The sequence below is a fragment of the Oreochromis niloticus genome, linkage group LG12, assembly GCF_001858045.2.
Source record: "Oreochromis niloticus isolate F11D_XX linkage group LG12, O_niloticus_UMD_NMBU, whole genome shotgun sequence".
Taxonomy (NCBI): domain Eukaryota; kingdom Metazoa; phylum Chordata; class Actinopteri; order Cichliformes; family Cichlidae; genus Oreochromis; species Oreochromis niloticus.
In genome coordinates this window covers 13,629,674-13,651,758 of record NC_031977.2, presented here as the reverse complement: position 1 = coordinate 13,651,758, position 22,085 = coordinate 13,629,674, and the positions used below count along the sequence as shown (strand labels likewise).

Genomic DNA, 22,085 nt, shown 5'->3' with positions numbered 1-22,085 from the left:
AGAGTCTGGTACGCTATAGCTAAGGAACCGCACCACATCAATCGCCGATGTGCACAGCGTAAGCTGCATCTGCGGAGGCCAGGAGAAGTTACAGACCTCCCTCTCCCTCTCCTTCTCTTTCCTTCTTTCTCAGGGTTGTGCTATGCATACATTCAAAAATAGACAAGAAAAACCCCATAGCAGACAAGAGCTGTCATTTTGGCCTTACTGGAGCACTTGTAGAGTTTGCGTGCCTGTGCAATATCCCCTTTGCTAAGTCTGGTTCTTTGGCCGATGGGTGGTCGCACGCCGTTCACGTCGTAGCGTGGCAGGATGGTGTCCAGGAAGATGCCTCTGTAATTCAGAGAGAGAGAGGGAGAGAGAGAGAGAGAGAGAGAGAGACTGATGGTAATGTTGCATAAAACCCTGACTGCATGTGCACCCTCCTGCAGTCTACTCCAGCATGCACACATGCCACAAAACGTGTTTGTTCACAGGATTAGGTAACTTACCATCAATCAGTGCAGTTCAATCACTGTCAACATTAACTAAAGAATTAAGAGTTCTACATACCCAGTTAAAAAGGAGTGCTGACAGTCAGAAAGTCAGAGAGAAATGTGGTTGCTTTTGTAGAAAAAAATGAGCAAATCCAACTACCAGACAAGACACGCATGGCGTGCTCATTATCATGTTTACTTTCTGGATTAGCATTTAAAACAAGATTCAGGATATCAGAAAAATGTAAAAGGCTTGTATCGAGATGCCATCGGAATTTTTTTTCTCTTCAACTAGCTGTTGCTCACCCACACCCATGTGGACACAAGAGGGCTTTCATTAAGATAAAGACCCAGCTGCTTGTACTGTAAGAAACGACCTAATTAAGATGAACATCAAACCTCTTATCTATGAATATCCCCACTTTTGATAGCGTAACCAGTCAGTATATGCTTTGACATACTTTACTGTTTGACCCTTGCTCACTCTCTAATGAGGTTTATTAAAATTACGATACCATCTGAAAATGTTTCCTGCACTTTTACTCAGCATACTGAACGTTCAGTGTCCACATGTGTGCGTCTGGGCTTTGAATCTCCCTGTATCCGGTGCTACTCTGCAGTTCTTTCAGATCTACTCATCTCTTTGATAAGGGACTGCTGTTGAATTTCAGTCTTTCTTTAAGGTCGAGGTCACACAGTCCGTTTCAGAGGTTAATGCTCAGATATCATTCTTTGCACACACACACACACACACATACCTGCACTAGCGATAGACCCAAAACTAAGATCTTAAGCCCTTCTCCAAAGTTACTGGGAGTTCAAAATAAATTGCATAAGCTGTGGAGGCAGGGACATGAACATCAGCCACATTCTTGATAAACATCCAAAATGAAAACTATAAAAATAAATAAAATTAGATAAAACATCTGCAATTGTTAAAAATGAGACAGGACAGAACAGTTAGTCCAGAAAGACTCCTTTTTACAAAGCTGCCTCACTTGACACTTTGCTAGTTTATCATCTTCATTTTTCTGTAAGTATTGGCAAGAAATGGTCTGGCTCCCTGGCTGTTCCCATGGTGACATGCCTATCAACGCCAGGCATGTGCAAACAGAGCAGCCTGAGCTAACAGTTTAGGCTCTGCCTGTCTGCGAGCTTCCAGGAGCCCGTATGCTGGCTGCTGACGAAAAAAAAAAAAAAATTAAAACAAAACAATGCCTCTCCAGTCGGTGTCAGAAAAGACAAAAGGGACACTGGCAGATCTCTATTTTTCAGCTGGCACTGCTCCACGCACCCCCCCCCTAAAAAAAAAAATCTCTCGAGCAAAAGGAGGGGAAGGCAGAGCCGTGGGTCGGGTAACACACCCGAGACAAAAAGCAAGGGATCAGCCCTGTTTGTCCCCAGGAGACACGGCAAAACATCAAGACAGGCCATGAAATCTTCCGAACAACACCCGCGGCAAAGGCCCTGGCTTCCCACGGTGATTTACTGTAAAACACAGCGCAAACACACCGGCCAACAATGGACCGACAAAGAATGACACTGGCACAGGTAAATCAGCCAATCTGCGCTGAAGAGAAAGTGCTTGGAATGACTTGTGAAAAGCCAACAGGAGCCCCTCGTCTGCTAATACAGCTCTGTGAAACATTCCCCGGCAGTGACAGCCACCGCTCCTCATTTCTAAGCAGCCTTTTTGGATCAGAGGAGTTTGTATAGGAACAGAGTCAGAGCTGGACTGAAAACAGATCAGGGTGGATTACCTCACATAAATATACCCCATTGTGCAGCCAGCTGTAGGACATACTGCAAATTTATAAGATTAAGAGCCTAAGTCCAAATGATGACCTGGGAGTGACCACAGCTAAATGGACATGTGCTGACCTGACTAAAATCCAATTCAAGATAAAAACCATTCCCTCTTTAAAACCTCAATTCCATGGAAGCAGTGGGCTTTGTTTCCTGTAAACCTGGAAGCTAAGCCGAGACAAAAGTTTGTTGTTTGCATGGAGAAGGAGTACAAATGTCTCTCTTCCCCTTCCCCTCTCTGTTCTGCAGTCTTCTTCTGTACACTAACAAACACTGGAAAAGCAGCAGTAATTCATCTCCACTCGGTGTGAAGTGCATTAACGACCTACAGTTTGGATGCACGGGGCCAGACAGGAATTTCTGCACACTGGCTTACATCCAGCCTCAGCCTCTGTTTAGACAAAGATTCACTCCCTACTTCCCACTGTCTGTTTGTTGCGAGAGCATGGCAGCTATCTGGAAAGAGGCCACTACTATGAGACTGTAACCTCGGGCATGGGAGAGCCAGTGGTGGGAAATATAAAAATATACGCATGTACAAAGCTGAGGGAAGGGCTAACAGCTGGTTCTTATATCAGGCGGAGGTAGTAATGATTATAGTCTGCGCTTACTTGTTTTTTTGCTTTAACTTTAGGTGCCCAGAGATCAATTTACACCCACACTGACTGACTGAAGGCTGTCTGGTAGATGGAGGGACCGTTCTATACACTAAACTAGTATCATATCCCGCACATGACATCAGGAGATGGCCATGATATTCACACGCCTGCAAACCTCGGTTGTCACAGGTTTCAAAAATAATTTAACGTACACGGCCAAGTTGTCATGAAGCCACTTGCAATGAGTGTAGTGCTGCTTTTGTAATTACAATAATGAATCAGCAGCTGAATCAGAGTCAAATACTCCTAGTTCCTCTATTCTGGCTTTGTAGTCATCCAGATGGTATAAAAAAAATACTTGAAATTAACCACAGCCCCTGATGACTAGGTCAAGAAACCAGGCTGACTCGTGTTAGTCATGTACCTTTTTTTTCCCCCCCGCCTTAGATGGATCCTTCATCCAACACTGTAGCTTCCCAGCGATGTGCTAAGCAACAGCACAACATCTGGCAGGCCTTCCCATAGAATACAACAGGGAGTGAAGAATGAGGTCAGCCGATGACAAATTTAAGTATCACTAAGAATACAAACAGTTCCTCTTTTACAAGCACATGTTTTTCTAAGCAACAAGTTTCCGGCAGATTTAATGCCAAAATTTCAGCTGGTCCTCTGCAGTGCTTTGTACTGACGTTACTGTCCCAAGTCTATGACGCACAAATTTCGAATCATCTGACTATTTAGTTTGTAAAGCATTAAAAAGGAAAACATTTGTATTTTTTTACCCTATGTAGATTATTTAGGGATTAAAAAAATGCTGCTAGGTGTGTAAAGACATTCAGTTTGGAGGTAGTCATAACACCAAAGTGCTGTGAAGATGCCAAAATGTTCCACTCCAGAATATAGGTCTCTGCAGTAACCTTGGGTGACATCATTTGTCCCACCATGAAAATCTTTTCAAAGAACTCTTAGGACCATAATGAGGTGGTTTATGGATGAAACCCTTTACGAGAAGCTTCACACAACCTTGAAGGTGGTGTCCATAAATGCTGTTGTGATGAAGCAGGGCTACTGTTGCTGAGCTAGCTGCTTTATTGGGGCTGCTACTGCAGGAAAAAAAACAGCAGGAACCAAACAAAGGAGCCTTAATTTAAAACAGGCAGTGTGAAAGAGCGAGTACATCCCAGACAAACACTTCTACTACGCCTGCAAAAATTCACATCTCACTTTTCTTATTTAGAGTTACAATGTGTCTATTGTCATACTGCTAATCGGGCAAATGCCAAAATTAAAGCGAGAAGTGTAAATGATACCATTTACAGGTAAACCCTATAAACAAAGACCACAGACCAGTCCAAAGAGACCCAGTCACGGTCTGAAATGGAACCTGACATCCAATTTCTTGTTACAGCTTCCTCCATTTACCTGATATACGACTCCCAGTACACCAGCAGGTAACCTAACCTTGTTCAAATATCACTTAAAAATCATAGTACTACTTCTCCAGTTGACTTTAGGCTCAATGCAATGTGAGGATTTATTAATTTATTTCTTTTAAAATGTCATGCCAAAAGATATCGGATAGAAATCGGTTTCTTTTTGCACGTAGTGACGAACGACACTAAAGCAGCAGCAGGCTTTGCCATTTTTTAGCAATTTATTGTTAAGAACAAATATGCCACTGCTGTCTCTGCTGTAGCTCTCTGTAGATCAGGTTGCATGTGCTGGTCTGGTGTGTACGTTTAATATAGAGTTTAATATGATGAGCTTGTACAGCTGCACTGATCTCTACTGGACTTGCTGGTAAAGAAGTAAATAAGTGTTTTTTATTTATTTCTTCCTTACAAGAATTGGGATTTGTGCCACATTACTCAGTGGCTGCTCGCAGACACAAACCTGGAGCATTGCACATCAGTGCAGTCATGAAACATGGAAATGGAAAACGAGATGAGACCAAAGTCAGAAATTGTTCAGTCTGACTCGCTCTTAGACTAGTTCTCATGTCTGGGGCTTATGGAGTTGAACTTTGGGTTTGGCTCCTACCTGGAGAATGTATTCCTGGCGTAATGCATGATACTGTCAAAGTCATAGACTTCTCCCAAAGAGTCCACCTCTCCTGGCTCCATCTTCAAAAAGTTATATTCCTGTCCTGTAAAAGAGAAAAATTCAGACCGAACCCTTACGTCAGGCGTAAATATAGACTCTCAGGATTAGTTTCATGAAAACACTTCTGCAAGTTTGTGGTGTTTTATTCTTAGCTCAGAGTGTGTGAATAAATGTGTGACTCTTAACATTTTATCTAACTCTCTCTCTCCGTCTTTCACCTACACACATTATTGCTGAGGGATCTCGGAGAAACCTGAGGTCTTACCTGGTTGAATGTTGTCCCTGATAATGCTGACGTGATCATCTCGGTCGGGTCGTGTGTGTTCGTGCCAGAACCCAATAACATGACCTAATTCGTGCACCACAATGCCAAACTTGTCACAGTTTTTCCCTATGGATATGGCCTGGGGGCCCCCTCCGCGGCGACCCACATAGGAGCAACACCTATGAATCAGCAGGCAGACACACATGGAAACACAGGCAGGCAGTGTGTAAGTCAAAACACAGAGACTAGACTTCATGCTTCACTTCATTTAAAAAAAAAAAAAAAAAAAAAAAAAAAAAGTAGTGAGTGGAAAAAACGAGGTTAGCAAGGAGAGAAAAAGGAATGCATCTCTGGCTCTATCTATCTCAACATGCTGCTTATGTATATAATAAAACTATAAAAGAAATCACCTCAGTATCTCTGGTCTGTTTTATAGTCGACACATACAGGAGTGACATTCATTCATCTGTCTGCTAGTGGAAACGCTGAGAGTAACTGAGGAAGCTGGCTGCAGCGCTCCATCTCAGTGTGACATGAAAGGTTGAGTGTGGGAGCCTGCAGGATGGGCACACACATAATGGCCCTGTGGGCCAGACAGCCGCTCTCTAATTACAGCGAGCCAAGTCAGGCTCTCCTGAGACACGCCTTGAACTTTGCACAGGACAGATGGGGGCCTGCTGAATATGCAGCAGAGTCAAGCGTTCCCACTGCTAACCGCTGCTGCCTGTGCGGATAATGTCATCGCTGTTGCTCCAGAGGCCAGCTACTGGGCTAAAAATGGCTTTTAACAGTTGGCTAGAAAAAGTTTCATGAGTTGCATCCTTTTTCCTGTTGGTACTGAATGATATAAATCAGCAGGAGGGGTACATTTGAGTAATGACATAATGGTATCCGGCTTGTGGACTAAATCTGAGAGGTTGATATGTCCCCTGGAAACCTCTTTAACAACTCTGAGCTCCTTCTCTCCAAATCCTAAATGGATAGGTTCGCATTCCTCAACACCAAATGTTTTAATGAAAAACTGTTTCACGACGGCTTACAAAGAAAAAAAAAAAAAGAAAAAAAAAAAGAGCCCTGCACATCCAAACAGGTTGTCAATAGTCGCTTAGCAACGAGAGCCACCACCAGCACTTCCCCTGCGTATCTGTTTAAAGAGAAATGCTGAGTGGACACCGAGCCCGACTTTCAGCAGCAAACGGGGTTACAGAGAGGCAAAGGAAGTCTCTCCCTCGTGTCCTGTCCTGCACACCGGGTATGATTTAAGCGCTCAGTGACTGATGCAGTGTGATGATCAGGCACAGGAAATTCCTGCCCACCGAATGGTTTGTGCTTTAAGGGCTGGCAGGGGGGCAGAAAAAAAAACCCAAACCCAAAACAATTCCCACTGACTGCAGAGAGACCGCAAGGAGAGGATGAACAATGGAGAAACTCTGCTGAGCAGGAAGCAAGGAAACGTATTAGGGCGCTAAATAATTAGCTGCAGACACTGAACAGAAACAGGCCATTGTTCAGCTCCTACTGTACACGTGGGAGCTTAAAACCCCACTGACTCACCCACATGGTCGGTAGGTGAAGACAATATAGCTTTCCTCAGTCGTCTTCTCAATAAAGGTCACACAGGTGTGCTTCTCCCAGTGCCGCATGGCTTGGCGGAATATAGCCCGCTGGCTGCCTGAAAGGGAAGTCGGAGAGGGTGAGAAAACACACTCCAACAGCATTTCATGGAAGAATGGAGATGAATAGAAGCACAGTGAACAGACGAGGCTTAAAAGTAAAGTCATACCAAGTTCAAAATGTGCTTTTCTCCTTGTTAACCACCATCACACGCACATCCAATTTAAAGAGTCCCAAAATGTTATATTTATCATGTCAAGAATTCAATATTTGGTTTGCTTTTTAATAAATTGCACAACTACAAGCATATCAATTTTAAGGCGATGTAACAAGATCGCACAAGTTCTCAGAAGTAAATATGGTTATTTCTAGAAGCAAAACACTATGAAGGGTACCACGTACTTTACTTTACAGACATCCAGTATTGTTTTACAGATTATAGTTTACCGTGATTTGTGACTTTAAATGGGAATGAATGATGCTAATTATGTTTACCACATCTGGTCACACGTGAGCACATTACATGTTACTTACCACTAAAGTTTCCACTGATGACATAAGGAATGACGCCGTCGGGCCAAATGCGCTCCGGTCTGGATGTGGCAGCTCTTTTCCTGCGCCTTGCACCTTGCCTGTTTTGACTGTTTGAGCCTGAGAATTTTAACCAAACACGAGACAAAATAAAGATCATTCAGAGCATTCCTGGGTGAAAAAAAACCAGCTGTTCCTCCAACATCGGCACAAAGAGATAACAAGCTGTGCTTCTACTTAATAGAATCCATTTTTTTATTTGCAAAAACCAAAGGGCTTTCTTCAAGGCTTGAAGCCGGTTATATTAATGTTGGCTGGTTATTAAAAAAACTAATTTAAGTAATTACATTAATTCCCTCAAAGAGACAGTTGTTCAAATAACACCGTACTTCTCGTTGTGTGCTGAATGGATTTTTATTAAAGCCGAGTCTTTTCTTCTTTCAAATTAATTTTAATGTCACTCATCCTCACATAAATGCCACCATACAGACTGAGCCCCCACCTAACCTGATAATTATTATTATCATCATCATCATCATTAAAGAAACATCCTTATGCAAACCTCAACTTTGATAAACTTGCAGAACAGGCATGAGCTCAAAGTGCATGTGATGAATAAGCCACAAGTACATGTAGGCTTAGTCAGTCGATCTATTACATGATGCATATTTGCAGAAAAACAGATGGAAGCGATTTATCCATTGAAGCAGTTACTGCTGTGGTTTTAATTGGGATCTTGCATCCTACGTTAGGACAGCAATTTAACTTGTAAAAACAACAAACAAAAGGTGCCAATGATTTATACGTAATCGAGCAAAAAAACAATTAAGTTCCTGCGGCAAACACCATCAGGGGGTTTTTCTTGTATTTGTAACATTATCCAGAATTATTAATAATAATTCTAAGAAGTTGTGGTGTGGTGTGTTGCAACTTCACACAAAATCCCCCTTTTAAAAAAAAAAAAAAAAAAAAGGAGAAGTGACTCCAAACATGAGGAAATCTGTAGGAGTGAAAACTTCAGCAGTCTGATGACCAAAAATTTCTGAGAAAGCCCATTAAACATATGCACCAAGTGAATTCAGTGGGTGTGCTGGGATGAAGTCATTTTCTTTTCTTACACAATCATATGTTTGTAAAGCTTAACAAAGAACTGTTGTACTTTCACATTATTCTTTTATTTGGCCAAATCACTGAATGTATTACAGAGAGCTGGGACAACGTCTACAGTTCCCAGATAAAGGCTCCAAAGCTGATTTCACTTAGTTTTTCATTTTGCAGCAAAGGTGTGTAAAATAAATGTGTCATCACTGAGTTCTATTAAGAAAAACCAGCAGAATCCATTTGATATAAGGGCGCTTGTCTGAACTTTATTAAAAAATTTGATGTAACACTTTTATTAGAAAACGCCTATTAACACACTGACCTGTTGTGCTTTGTGGTTGAGGTACAAACAGACATCACCTTCTTCCAAGGTGTACAATTATTAGAAACTTTATTGGGAAACCTCACCTGGATGACCCTGATGACGGCCTGAAGCTGCAAAAAACAAGCGCTGGTTGTTGTTTCATAGCTATACTTGAAACGCTGCGGCTCGGCTCATCTTCTCTTAGTATACTTGATTAACACACGTGCCGTAGATTGCAGCACGCTTTTTAAATTTGCTGGAACAATGTGTTCTGTTGAATTTCAGTCCGCAGGACTAAATCTTAGCAGCCTGGCGAGATCAATTAGCACGTACACTTGTGCATGTGTTGTGGAAAAGGCTGATAACAGCCAAATCTGCTCAGCTAACTGATAAGAAGTCCTGGGGAGGCAAAACTTGTGCGAGATGTGTTAATTAAAATAAAACGATTAAATCTTCCATGTTCGTTCATATTTAGACGAGGAATGTTCTGGGTGGTGGGGTTTTTTTTTTCGTAGGTCAAAGGCTTTAATCTGAAGACGAAGTACGCAAGACTTTTAACGCGACCTCTAAAGTGACCTGATAATTGAGAAAAATGACATATCAAAGTTATCTTCACTGCCAATTAGGATCCACACCTGTGCAGGGTGAGCAGGTATTTATATGCGTGCAGCCTGAGGCGCCAAGCGTTTCTGTGAATGAATGTTGATCAGGGTGGAAAAGAGCCTCTACTGGCTGTGTTTTCCTATTTTGAGCTATACCTTTCCACTACTTAACACTCGAATTTGCTGTGGCTAAACTGCTCAAGCACACAGATGATTATTCAAAGGTGAGAATGTACTCGCAACCTGCTTGTTTCATGAGTCTCATCTTAATTCCCCACCTTGGGTCAAAATTTATACTAAAAATCAAACCAACACGGTGAATACTTTAAGCAGCTGGAAATTTATTCATAATTCCCCCCCGCAAAAAAAATGTTTGCTTTTCTTGGCGCGCTTATTAACTCGAACAAACAGCACTGCTCAAGCACAGACAGCGACGTGGATATGCTTGTTGGTTCATGTTCGCTCAGAATTTACAGGATTGCGAAGTCCACTGGTCCCGGCTGACTCACAGCGGTTGATTAAATAGCACTTTTCACTTGAGAACATAAACCTGACAAAGCCCAGCAATCATTCTTAAACATGATGCTACAGGTGTAGCAACGTAATGATATCATGACAGTTGTAGGCATAAACATTTGAAGAGGGCTCATTAAAAAACACAAACCTGCCTTCCGGCAGGTGCTGCTGGAGCCGACTCTCAGTTCGAGAGGTTGGAGCAGTTTTACGGCTGTGGTGTTGGGAGCACAACGTCTTTGTCTGCAATAATCGCCCAACCAGACACCAACAATGTGGGAACCTTGTTCATTTCAGCTCTTTTGTTGCAAATTTAGACTGACAATATAAACCGCTTTGCCTTGCTGCTCCAATAACTACATTTTACATCATACTGTAACCTTAGAGGTCTTTCTGTCTGTTGTTGTTACCTGTATTTGTGCGATTAACAACCTGGACGGTTCTCGCTGCCAAATCTATTATTCTGTCCACTTTAAAGGATCGCAGGTCTTCCTCATCCAGAGCAATGTCTCCCAGAAAGGCAGCTGAAAGAGACACACAGAGACAGCACATGTCAGAATATGTGTGAGGCGATCCCACAATATGAAGCATCCGTTTGCACTGTCCTGTAGCCTCAAGCTTTTCCTGCTGCTCAGACTGGGAAGTCCAGCCAAAACTCTTGAGCAAGTTTCTTAAGATGAAACACACACATATTTCACTCCTTTCCGGACTCTGGCTCCGTTTACTCTCTTTATTGTGGGACCCAAGTAGAGTTGTGAAACAGAAGTGTGTCCGTTTGGATAACAGGAAGGCTGCCTTGTATTAACCCAGTTACAGGACAGAAAACTAAAACAACACACTGACTTGTGCAATGCACAGAGCATGAACTTGCTAACCTACTGACATGATTTATGAAAACGAATCGAGTCCGGAAGGTAACATAACGTACTGTGCCGTGGCACACTTGGATAGTTAATGGAAGCTATCAAATGTGCTACAATGAGACACCGCCGCTGCCTTGACCGAGTAATATGGGGCACCTTGAACAAGTAATAGCTCTTTAATGGGGCCAAGGAGAGAGAAATATAACTAAACAGTCCCACTTAATGAGGAATGTCCTTTATTAGATTTTTTTTTCTTTTTAACTAAAAATCTCCCGTTGCTGGAAGTCCACTCTGCAGAAACTGGGTGCTTGGTTTTACGGGCTTTTAACACCAGCACGTTTCCAGAATTTATAGCCAGGCCTGTATGCAGGACTTGGGAGGGGATGGGGAGTGGAGTGGGGCCATTTCTAGAGAAGGCAAAGAGGCTGCACTGTAATCCATCCCTAACCAGGACATGACAACTTGAGAAGGAAGAGAGGAAGGAGGCACATGAACAGGGAAGGCAGCTGTGGAGCAGAAAGAAAATGACAGCCTTCTGCATGCTTGTTTGGTGGGTTAGTGTGATGGAGGTACTGACCAACCCCTCAGGGGAAGAAGCCCAGAGGACCTTTAAAATGCAGAGTAAATGGGAGTGATTTACAGCGGGTGTGTTTGTCAGAAGTTTTAGTCTGTGATCTTAAATCTGACACCCCAATGCAAGGTGTCCTTACCGCAGAATACACAAGAAATTCATTTTGTTTTATTTTGAGCTCAGAATATTTTTGGTTTCTTTAAATACAGCACATAAATTTGGCCAGATATGACAGCTTATTTCCAGTATGTGTATGAAAGTTTTACTGAGGTCTGAGACAAGAGAGAAAGGGATGGAAAGCACAATAGAGAGACAAAAGAAAACCCCCACTTGGCTCTGGCATTCAAAGGAGTATTATTGAAACAATCTGGAGCTGGCTTTGGTAGATGCAGGCTGTTTTGTTTTTTCTCTTACCCTGAAGGTCTTACAAGGATGCACAGCTGAATGACTTAATTAGAGGCTAATGGCACAAAAGGAAAAGGTGTTTGTCACAGCTGGCATGGCAGGGCACGCAAAAAAGATTCCAGAGGTCCACTAATTTCCGCTGGCCAACAAAAAAAAAAAAAAAAAAACAAAACAAAAAGGGAACAACAACAAAAAAAGAAACTGTCCAAATCTGAGACAAAACAGACCTCTTACAATCAGCACTCATGCTGACAGCCACTGCCAAAAACACTACTGTTAAGGGACAGCAACCAGATGTTGAGGAGTGCAGGACAAACAGATCTGACAACAAAAGGACTTTTTTCCCCCACTTTTATCTTCGGATTATTCGATTCCCAGAACTAACTGAGTGACGAAAAGAACAGACAATACTTGAAGAACAAAATTCCAAGTTATATAAGACAACAGAGACAATGTATAAAACACTACTGAAGCAGAAAAACTGGACAACACGTCCTTTCACAACGTTTCTGCATGTAACGTGAAAAGCAGTGATTTAAAAAAAAATAAAAAATAAAAAATCAGAGGTGCGGGCTTTCTCCCACCCCCTGCGCTCTGCGAGTCCCAATCATCCACAACTGTTCTGGAGACAGGCCGGTTAATCCGCAGTGTCATTGTTCTCAGACAACAGTGGAGAATGAAGTGAGCAAATGCACAGCCCGGTGGCATTATGAACTCATTTCCCCCAGGCGCAGCAGTCGTCCTGGAGACGCTGTTGCAGGTTTATGGAAAGACTCTCAGGGATTGTGAATTAATCCCCTTGTCTCCTGGCTTTAATTATCCACAGACACACGGTTTTAGGATTCTTTTGTGTACAACTCTGGGCTGGGAATGAGGACAGGCTATGGAGAAAGGTGATAAACTTGCATGGAAACAGAGCGCTGACATGATGCAAAGTACACAGTGAGATGGCAGATTACAGCCAAATGAGTGCGGCAGATGGCAAGTGATCACCATGGAGTACAGCGCTGCATCTCTTTCCAAACATTTTTCATTACCTAATTGACAACAGCTGCAACTAGAATAATAATATTAATATCCATGCAGAATAGCTGGGTGAAGGCAGTGTGCTTTCTCTCTCTTTTTGTGCAATAATCCATGCATCTTTTGCAAAAGAATGCAACTTAACCACACATAAAAAGAGGAGTGATCTTTGAATCGATGGACTGAATAAGATGTCAACCTCCCCCATCACTGTTTTTTTTTTTTAAGTTAATCTAAACCATCCTAATCCTTCTCATCTTGGACTGCCCATCAATCATCATATCCAGTCAGATTACACATGAGACCTCAATCAAATTAATCCCATTGATTCGTGTAATGCCCTAGCCTCGACCTCTATGGTGTCAAATACTCCTGGACTATTCCCATAAATCTCCTTCTGTGAATACCAGACCACGACATCTGCCACTGAAACCTGCACAAACATCAATACTAAGCCTAAACAGACACTGAAATCAGCCTATATTTAGAAGGCCAGCTCCACTCGGGACACCACGGTTTACAGCATCCCCCCCGTACGTGACCCAGTGATTACGGATGGGAAAAACTTGGCTAATATGCAAGCACGGAATGCATCACAATACCCCGGCACCGCCTTTCACCACTGTGTTTGCTGACAAATGCTGCAATTTGAATTCCAATAGAGGTCAGTGGTATATTGAGGTAAGGCAATTACCATCTGACGAGAGTGTATCACTAAGTTTTCCCCAGGTAGAAGCCCCCCCAACCCTCTCAAGAGGAGCTTTTGTTTCTTTAGCAGCTGTTTGAAACTGAAATACACACAAAAAAATAGTCAGGTAAAAAAGTCTGCGCAACAAGAATACTGAAACAAACTAAGGAATGACGAGTGTGAAGCCAGTTAGCTGTCCTTTGTGAAAACACCAGCTGTTATTTATGCTTACCTTGACATTTTCTAACACTGCAATTTGAGCACAGGGCAGGAGAAAGAAAGAAACTGCATATCTGCACTGCGCTCGCTTAAAACAAAAAAAACAAAAGAATGTAACAAACGTGTAATTAGAAGAAAGCTTCTGACAAAAGTAACAAACTACTGCTCGAGATTCAGGCAATTATTTTCCAATAAAAGCCTGACGTCTTGTCGCCCACAGCTGCGATCAAGCCCGAGCTGCTGTCATCGCCCTGCAGCGTCTATCGTATTGACAGAGGAGCTTCAGTTGCAAAGGGCACACAGCGAGAGACTGCCGCCCCTTTAACATTTCACACTCCATCAAGCCCATTAGCAGATTGGATTTCCCAGCTCATCCTCGCCACTGATTACTGATATACCCCACTACCAGTCGAACTACCTCTAATGATTCACCAGCTCTCCAACCATTTGTCTTCCCCCCCCCCCCATGCCAGCACTACACACTACTTGAGCTCCTTACACAGATGAATAATTCAGTGCCAGACTGTAAGGATTCTCACCTTTGACAAAATGTATTTCCACCATCCAGGCTTAATATTTCAGTTTAGACCGCTCTTTGCACACACACACACCGTTTCGTGTGAGTTTTTCTCAGAACAGATGTGCAAACAAACGTTTAAATGAGCTTGAGGGTGAACTTAATCTGGGAGTAATCCTTAACTCATAGCTTTCCAATAAATAATAACCATCTGCAGTTAAAGAAAACACCTTTAGTATTCATTACAGGTGGGGGAAAGAGAGAAAACAAAAACAATTCAACACAGCACGGATGAATTGTTTCGGGAAAACTGAACAATGAAGGAAAAAGCTGTTAGGTTGCTCATCATTCCAGGTCAATTAGGCATCATTTGAGCCACTTGAGTGAGCATTGGCAAAGCATTCAGGCTCTGCACTCACCCTTGGCTTTTCTGTAATGCAAGATTAGTTATTACTTAGCTCTGACGACAAACATATTGTTCAAACTAAAGCCCTGAGATCACGCCTATAGATTGGCTCCCTAATCACTTGAACCCTGCGGAGAGAGAAGTGGCAGGGGCTCTTTAATGTAAAAACAAACACTCAGTGTGGGCTCGGCTATACGGCCTGCATTCCATGATAAAAGAAAAGCATCTGCTTAAGTGTTGCTTGAGGGCCTCGTCTTGAAGTTCAACAAGGCAGCCCCATCACCCCAAAGCAGGAGCCGGAGATAGAGCTGGATAATGAGCAGCATCTGTTTTGAACTGCTGTTTTCCAGCCACTTGGATTTCTTAAAAGACACAATGTCCTTACACATGGGATGCCAGCATGTAGCTGATTTCACATCTACAGGATTGTTAATCTTTATGAAAATGCAAAAGCATCACAAATATACAGCTTAAGCCATTTAAAATGAATGAATCACAGTCGGATACCAAAAGGTGAGGGGTGACACAACTCTCTGTTGACAGCGACAAATTCTTCAAGAGCAGAAAGCAGACCGGGGTGAACGTACCAGGCCCCTTCATGAATGGGTCGCACTAACCTCACCTGGGATAGTGTGGCACGGTAAGACCGGCCTGCCCTAAATCTTGTTGCCGTGCTTTCTCTTGGCAAATGGTGAATGACCCCGTCTGTCTGGAGTGTTTTGGCCAATCTGAGCGAAATGGAAGAAAACTACTTGCATAAGTGAGTGCATGAGAAGAAAGAGGTGCAGAGGTTGACCTGTCTGCAGATGAGGCCACAGCGGCAAAGAAGCCTTCTGAGGTAACCTATTTTCAGATCTCTGGGGGATATTATCCATAATAACTGGTGGTCTGAGAGAAATGACTCCTGCACTTCCTTCAAGTTGTAAAAACCCCCCAGCTGGGACAGCAGACTTTTGCCAATCACAGGTCGTTTAACACCTAAAGTCCAATTAATGTCCGATGCAAACGAGTCAAACCAACTAATCTCATTAAAAAAAAATAAATGTCTGCAGTGCACGTGTGAAAGCGGCTTTCATTTTAGACCCGTGCCGTATGACGTGTGAGCATGTGCCAACGCTCAGAGCGTAGCGGGGAGAGCTGCAGGAGAACTGTTGTCTGTTTTCAAAATTGCATTTGTACATTTCTCCCTGCTGCAGTTTTAATGTGCACGACGGTCAGCCCACTCAGACTACGCTGTCACAGAGTATTTAATAGATTAAGATGTCTGCTTCATGAATGAATGCATGCATTCAGACAGTGACTACTTTTCCGATTATCATTTAAGCAGAGAAGACAACAAAAGCATGACTGATTCTCATCCATTTTTCATTTTGAAAACGAGTGGAGCTAATCTCAGTGGGTTGTTAGAGTCTTAAATGTTTTCCTGGGACGCTGCCAAGTTGGGAGTTCTGCAAACTAAGGAATTTTCCACTGGTTAACTCCTAAATAGAAGGCATGATTTCTATTGCACTGCTAGATTAAATCAGTATACTTCTTTTTTTTTTGCGTGGTGTAGAGATGAATCATTTAAACCTTTGTTAGTGTAAACTTTAAAAAAAAAAAAAAGTTGACTTATGCAGGGAAGATAGTTAAATAGTCACTCAGCTAACTAGCACTGCAAATAAGCAGAGCAAAACAGCTAGATAGTCCTCCTGCACTGATACACTGGTGCCAAATAACTTTTTAATTAAAACCCATTAAATTCATTTCCCAGACTTGACCAGGCTAACCACAGTCACTACTTTATGACTCCTCATGGTGGTACTTGAGTGTAAAGCGGGGGGGGGGGGGGGGCTAAGTGAAAGGAAGAAAACTTGCTGTGAAGAAGAAACTCCCAGGAGGGAAAAAAAATGGCAGGCAGCATGGGAAAGCAGAGATAATTGAATTGACTAATTATAAAATTGAATGATAACACCCAGACAGCACAGTGCAGTGAGCAGGTAAATCCCTGCCTTCGGCCTTTAAGCGCATTTCCTCTTCTTTGATGTTGTGAGCCATCGTAGGAGAACGTATCGAGCAGCTGTAGCGCGACACTATCATCAGGAGTCAAAGAACTGAGATGGCATCATATTGAGATGTGATTTCCAACCCCCGCTTACAAAAATCTGAATGGGAGTCATTCAATTTCATGTATCCGGCAGTAATTTGTGAAAATCCTTTCACTGTGTGGAAGCAAGGACAGCCCTACAGAGGACGAGCACACACACTCCTCACAGTAAGCGTTTTCCTGGGTGGAAGCAGCAAAACATAAAAATGCTGACCTCTAGCCACAGAAAGAGATCAGATTGACTCATAGTGATGGGCACAGAAAAAATAAGACAAAAATCAATAATCCAAAAAATCATCGTTGGTGCCTAAAGACACAAGTCTGGTTTTATTTGTTTGGTTTTTTTTGCTAGAATGAAAGTCTCCGTCTCTGATGTATTAAACTGAGTGAGGAGGAGTGAGGAGGAGATCTTGGACATTTTGCTGCTTAGTAGGAAGAAGAAAAGCAGGTGGGTGTTGAAAGAGCTGGAGACTGGGAGGGTTCGAAAGAGTGGGAGTTCGTGCTTGTGACCATCTCCCAAGCGCATGTCTGCAGAGAGGACCGTAAACAAAACCGCGCTCGCGACACCTCGGACAAACCGCAGAAAAAATAATGATAACATCCTGACCCAGATAAACATCAGTCATGACTGAGGATTATTAAGCAATGAGACATTTCTTTTCTGTATCAATATTTAACTAAAAAAAACGGCTTCCTAGAAGCGGCATTGTCATTGTTTCGTCGGTTAACCGCTCAGCACCAAGAATCATCATTTACCAGTTAATCCATACTGGAGGTCCGTTACGAGCACTTGAATGACTCAGATGAGGAGAACAGCAAAAACAGGGAGGAACATTTTCATCATTTGGACTTCTCTCGCCTGTCTTTGTCATGTTTATGTACAACAACAACACTCTCAAAGCGCAGTCTTTAGATTATCCCTACTCCTCTTCTTTGGGTAGTTGGGTAACTAAAAGTAGGAGGACTGGACTCTGTTGTATAACTGTCTGACACATCAGAGACAGTCAAATGCTAAAAATCAGTAAGCACTTCCAGGACTTTAGAGGTCATTGTGACTGAAGCCAACTCTCTGTATCTGTAACCTGAATACTTTTACCAGATGGAAAAGGCAATCTGTTCAAACTTCCCCAAAGGGATTTGGCAAGACAGTGAGCTCACAGTACAAAGAAAGAAAGAAAAAAAGAAAAGAAAAGACTACAATGACAACTCGGATCATCTTTGGCAAAATATAAAGAGGGAAAATATGCAGGTCTCACCACAGGCAGCAGCAGCAAATATATACAGTATGAACCAGAAGTATGTACACCCCTGTGGAACATGACCAGTAAAGTATTTGCTTTATGATAAATTAAGAAATAGATAAACGCTTAGATTTACTATTTTAAAAACAGGCCTCATTCTGCCTTTCTTTAGATATATTTCCAGCTCCGCTTTGATTGAGGTGTTTTTGTTGCTTCTCTTTAAAATTCCCCTGAAAAGGTGCTGCACTGGATTCAAGTCAAGCGACATACTTGGACAGGCCATCATTTTTACTGTTTTTTTTTCCTTTCTTCTTTTTCTTCTCTAGAGACTTTCATTTTGGCAGAGGGTTTTGGATCATCATTTACTGGAATATTGGTCCGTTCCCAGGCTTCTGGAGAATGGGAGCCATCCTCTCGAGCTGGCATTTTAGTGTAAATGTTTTCTCCTTAACAGAAACACTAAAGCAGCGCAATGTCATCGCAGTGCCAACCTTCCCCACTGTACGGCAGTCCGTGTTAGATGCACCCAGTCTGAGCTGGACTAACAGATCTTGGTCTGACCAAAGAATAGGGTCCTAACATTAATCAGGCTTCTCTTTATCTTCTTTAGCTAAGCTTAATCTTGTGATTTTTTGCGTTGTTGTTGTCAGAGAGCAATTAAGAGTTAGAAGTTAACATTGTGGAATACCCTTAGAGAGCTGTGGCACAAACTGATTTCCACCGATAATCTCCGTGTCAACTCTGAAGCACCGTCCTTTTGTTTTTTCAGAGCCAAACTGTGCAAGCAGAGCACTGTGTGTTTACGTATGTGTGTGTGTCCGTGGGGTCATTTCAGGAGGACAGCCACTGCAGCTCTGATTAGTGGCACCACGGCTAGTACCTCCTGATTTCTGCTGCGCCTGCGTTTCACTTGGTAACTGATCTTCCTGTAGGCTTTTCCATCTGTGCCAAGTCTCACAGTCACATTGTTCAAATTCACTGAGGACATGGGTCCAAAACAGCCACTTTTTCACAGCAGCCATTTTGACATGTAACCCGAAGTAAACACAGGTCTAATTGATAAAAAAAGAAAAGAAAAAGTAAGCAATAATTAAGCTCAATTTTAGTGTGTCACAGCCATCCCAGTGAGCCCGTGTGAGCCAAGGCCAGGGGGTTTTGCCCCCATCTGAATGGAACAGGTCCACATGGGCTTATATTAATTACACCTATGTTAACCCTGCAAGGACATGTCAAAATGGCTGCTGTGGAAAGTTATGCCACTCAGGTCATTTCATGAAATATTTGCAAGTAAATAAGGCCAACCTGAAATCACAGTCATGCTGAATTTGCTCCAGCAATCCAAAGCTTTTTAAACTTTTGTGTCAGTGTTCACAGATCTGAGATAGTCTGTTGAATTATTCAGCTTCCCCTTTGAGGCCTGTGTCTTCTTTACAGTTTAAATACTCATACTTAATGCAGTTACTGTACAGTACTGTAAAATTATGATTTGGGGTTTTTTTTTTAGCTCTTGCTGTGGAGGAGTGGAGGCTTACTTCTTCCCTGTACTGCAACAAATAAAGACAACCGCCAGCAGAAAAATATGTGCATAAATATCTAAACTCGACTGTACTCTACTTTCTCCCCTCCTCCACTTTGTTTTAAGTGGCCGTGCAAACAACCGGTAGGGAAAGAAAAAAAAACCCGAGAGGAGATCTGTGCACTGACAAAAGCGGCCAGCAAAGGGAGAAGAAGTCTGCAAATCAAAGTGTAGAAATCCTTTGTTTCCCCAACAGCGCAGACTTTTTCTATTTTATTTTTAAGTATATAACAGAGGAGACAGCCTGCAGGAGGGATTTGATCACATTTTTAAGCATGAGTGCAAACAGCAGACTCCAACTTTTTTTTCAACCGAAAACTAAACCCCCCAGAAAACTTTTCATGTGTCGCGAAATGCACCCAGAAAGCCTTCAATCGATGCGTTTTCATCCCTACGATCCGTGGAGCCGCTCTCTGAGCTGGGTTATGCTGTGTGCGCCTCGGATGGCTCAAACTGCAGAAACTATGTCACTTAGTACAAAACAATTGCACACAATGTACCCTCAAGCCTTTTAAAAACTACATCCACTACTGTCATCTCTCCAAAAGCGTTGCTCTGGCCGCTCTGAGCGAGCTCCACGTTGAGTCGTGGCATTTTGGGTTTTTTTTACCTCCACATAAATATGGTTTTTAAAAAAGAAAATCATACACAGTACAAGAGAAAGAAAAAAAAAACGAGGACAAATCAAATCTCACCAGCTTTGCAGGGATCCTTGTAGTCGATCGTCTCTGATGTGGCAGTGGGCTCCACATAGTAGCCTGGATCAATCGCGTCCAAATCGATCGCCAATATCACGCCAAGACATGATAGAAGAAACAAACACCTCGCCGAGAGATCCATGTTTGTGGAGGGGAAACGGCGAAAGGCGAGGGATAAAGGTAGAGGAGAAGAGAGGGACAGAGGGAAAGAGAGACAGAAGTGGGAAAGAGAAATAGAGTGAGAGAAAATGGGAGGTTTTTCTCTTTTCTTTTCTTTTTTCTTTTTTTCTTTTTTGGTCGGGGGGGACGAGATCCCTCTGGAGGGCGGGTTTTAAATCCAGCCTCTCTCCGGTGTTTTCTTGGCTCTGGGGGCAGTGATTTCTCTCATCCAGCCGGAGCTTAGGGCTAGTGCGGAGGACTGCCCGAGAAACTTTGATGTTATGGCAGCCCAGCAGGGGCGGAGAAAATCCCCAATTACCACAGATGCACGTGTGAATTTTTGTTACCTTGTCTGCGCGTGAACAGCGTGTGAGTGACGAGAAACTGGCCGACTGGGAATGTCTCTTTGTGGAGAATTATTATAGTGATGGTAGTTTCTCCTCTGCTCTGCTGTACACACGGTCAGAGACCCGAATTATCTCCCCGGAACCACCGCTTTGTAAACATCCCCCCGATTTATAAAAGTTCAGCCACACTCTGCGCGTAAATTCGTGATTTTTTCTTTGTTTTTACACTCCACGTTGTTTCCCCTCTCTCTTTACTTCCACGAGCGCGAGACAGCCTCGCCGAAACGTGCGCAATTATTCACACGCGCACACTACCGAACGGCCGCCCACTCGCATTATGACATGCACGCGCAAACAAACAAACAGACCCTTCTGAAGTAGTCACGAGCGAAACAGAAGCGGTTAGTGCGCCACCTGTCGGTAATTTATGGAACACCTTTAGACAGATTCACAAAGAGTTAAAATAAAAGATAAAAAAACAACAACAAAGAAGAGATAACCACGGAGGACAGTCTGAGTTTTAGGGACGCTTGTTTCCGCCAGTGGGGGAAAAAAAGACAATCATAAGTCAAAATTTCGATGTTATCAAACTTCTGAGAAAATAACTTGAAATTTGGAGTTATATTATTATTATTTCCAGCAGAAGGTCACACATAGGGTTTGTTAATCTTAGTAAAACATGTGGCCCTGAACCCTGAAGGGTAGGCTGTACCTGGCAGGTGCTCTAGGATGGCTGTAGGTCAAAATGTAGAGCAGGTGATCTACTAACGAGCCCCTGGCTGCTCCTGTCTACATGCTAAACATCCCTGGGGAAGATACTGAAGCTCAAATTGATGCATCCATTGGAGTGTGAATGTCAGACAGAAAGCATAGACAGAAGTGTTTGTATGAATGGGTGGATAAGGCATGTTTTCTGCAGTGCTTTGAGTGCTCAGGTAGAGTAGAAAAGCACTATATAAGAACCAGCCCATTTATTTTATTCTACCAATGGAAATTTCATCCACTCTATCAGTCTGTTTATTCCACATGACTTAATGCCTGTTCAGGGTTTGGTTTATGGAAACTCGTTTGGGTTTTTTGCCATAGAAAAAAAGAAAATTTTTTTCAAAACATGTGTATTATTGTATTAATGTTGTTTATTGTAGAATAATAGCCCAACATTTTAAATGGTAATTTATTTATTTCAGTAGCAGAAAGAAGCTTCCACATGCAGTTTGTTGTAATAATTATTATTATTTAATTACAAGCTACTAAAATGAAAAATGTATTAGCTTTCTTAATCCTAGAAAAAAGGGAGCCCTGAGACAGTGGATGGTAAGATGCCATGTGTCACAGCTTGCTTTATTCTATCTGTGCAAGTTGGATCCACTTT

The 22,085-nt window shown here is 42.6% G+C and overlaps 1 protein-coding gene across 2 annotated transcripts in view; it reads right to left on the bottom strand.

Annotated features, from left to right (window-relative positions):
• bmp1a (bone morphogenetic protein 1a) overlaps nucleotides 1-21,035 on the bottom strand; it is a 30,255-nt gene extending 9,220 nt beyond the window's left edge. The window contains exons 1-7 of one of the 2 annotated variants that reach the window (XM_005457445.4): nucleotides 20,205-21,035; nucleotides 10,325-10,438; nucleotides 7,398-7,514; nucleotides 6,804-6,921; nucleotides 5,250-5,428; nucleotides 4,922-5,027; nucleotides 209-333 (exon numbers count right to left, since the gene is read on the bottom strand). In XM_005457445.4, coding sequence (XP_005457502.1) covers nucleotides 209-333; nucleotides 4,922-5,027; nucleotides 5,250-5,428; nucleotides 6,804-6,921; nucleotides 7,398-7,514; nucleotides 10,325-10,438; nucleotides 20,205-20,349 — 904 coding nt within the window. In that variant the 5' untranslated portion in view covers nucleotides 20,350-21,035. The remainder of the gene's footprint in view (nucleotides 1-208; nucleotides 334-4,921; nucleotides 5,028-5,249; nucleotides 5,429-6,803; nucleotides 6,922-7,397; nucleotides 7,515-10,324; nucleotides 10,439-20,204) is intronic. The other variant, XM_013276034.3, reaches the window with a different exon arrangement.
• Between the last annotated feature and the right edge of the window lie 1,050 nt (nucleotides 21,036-22,085).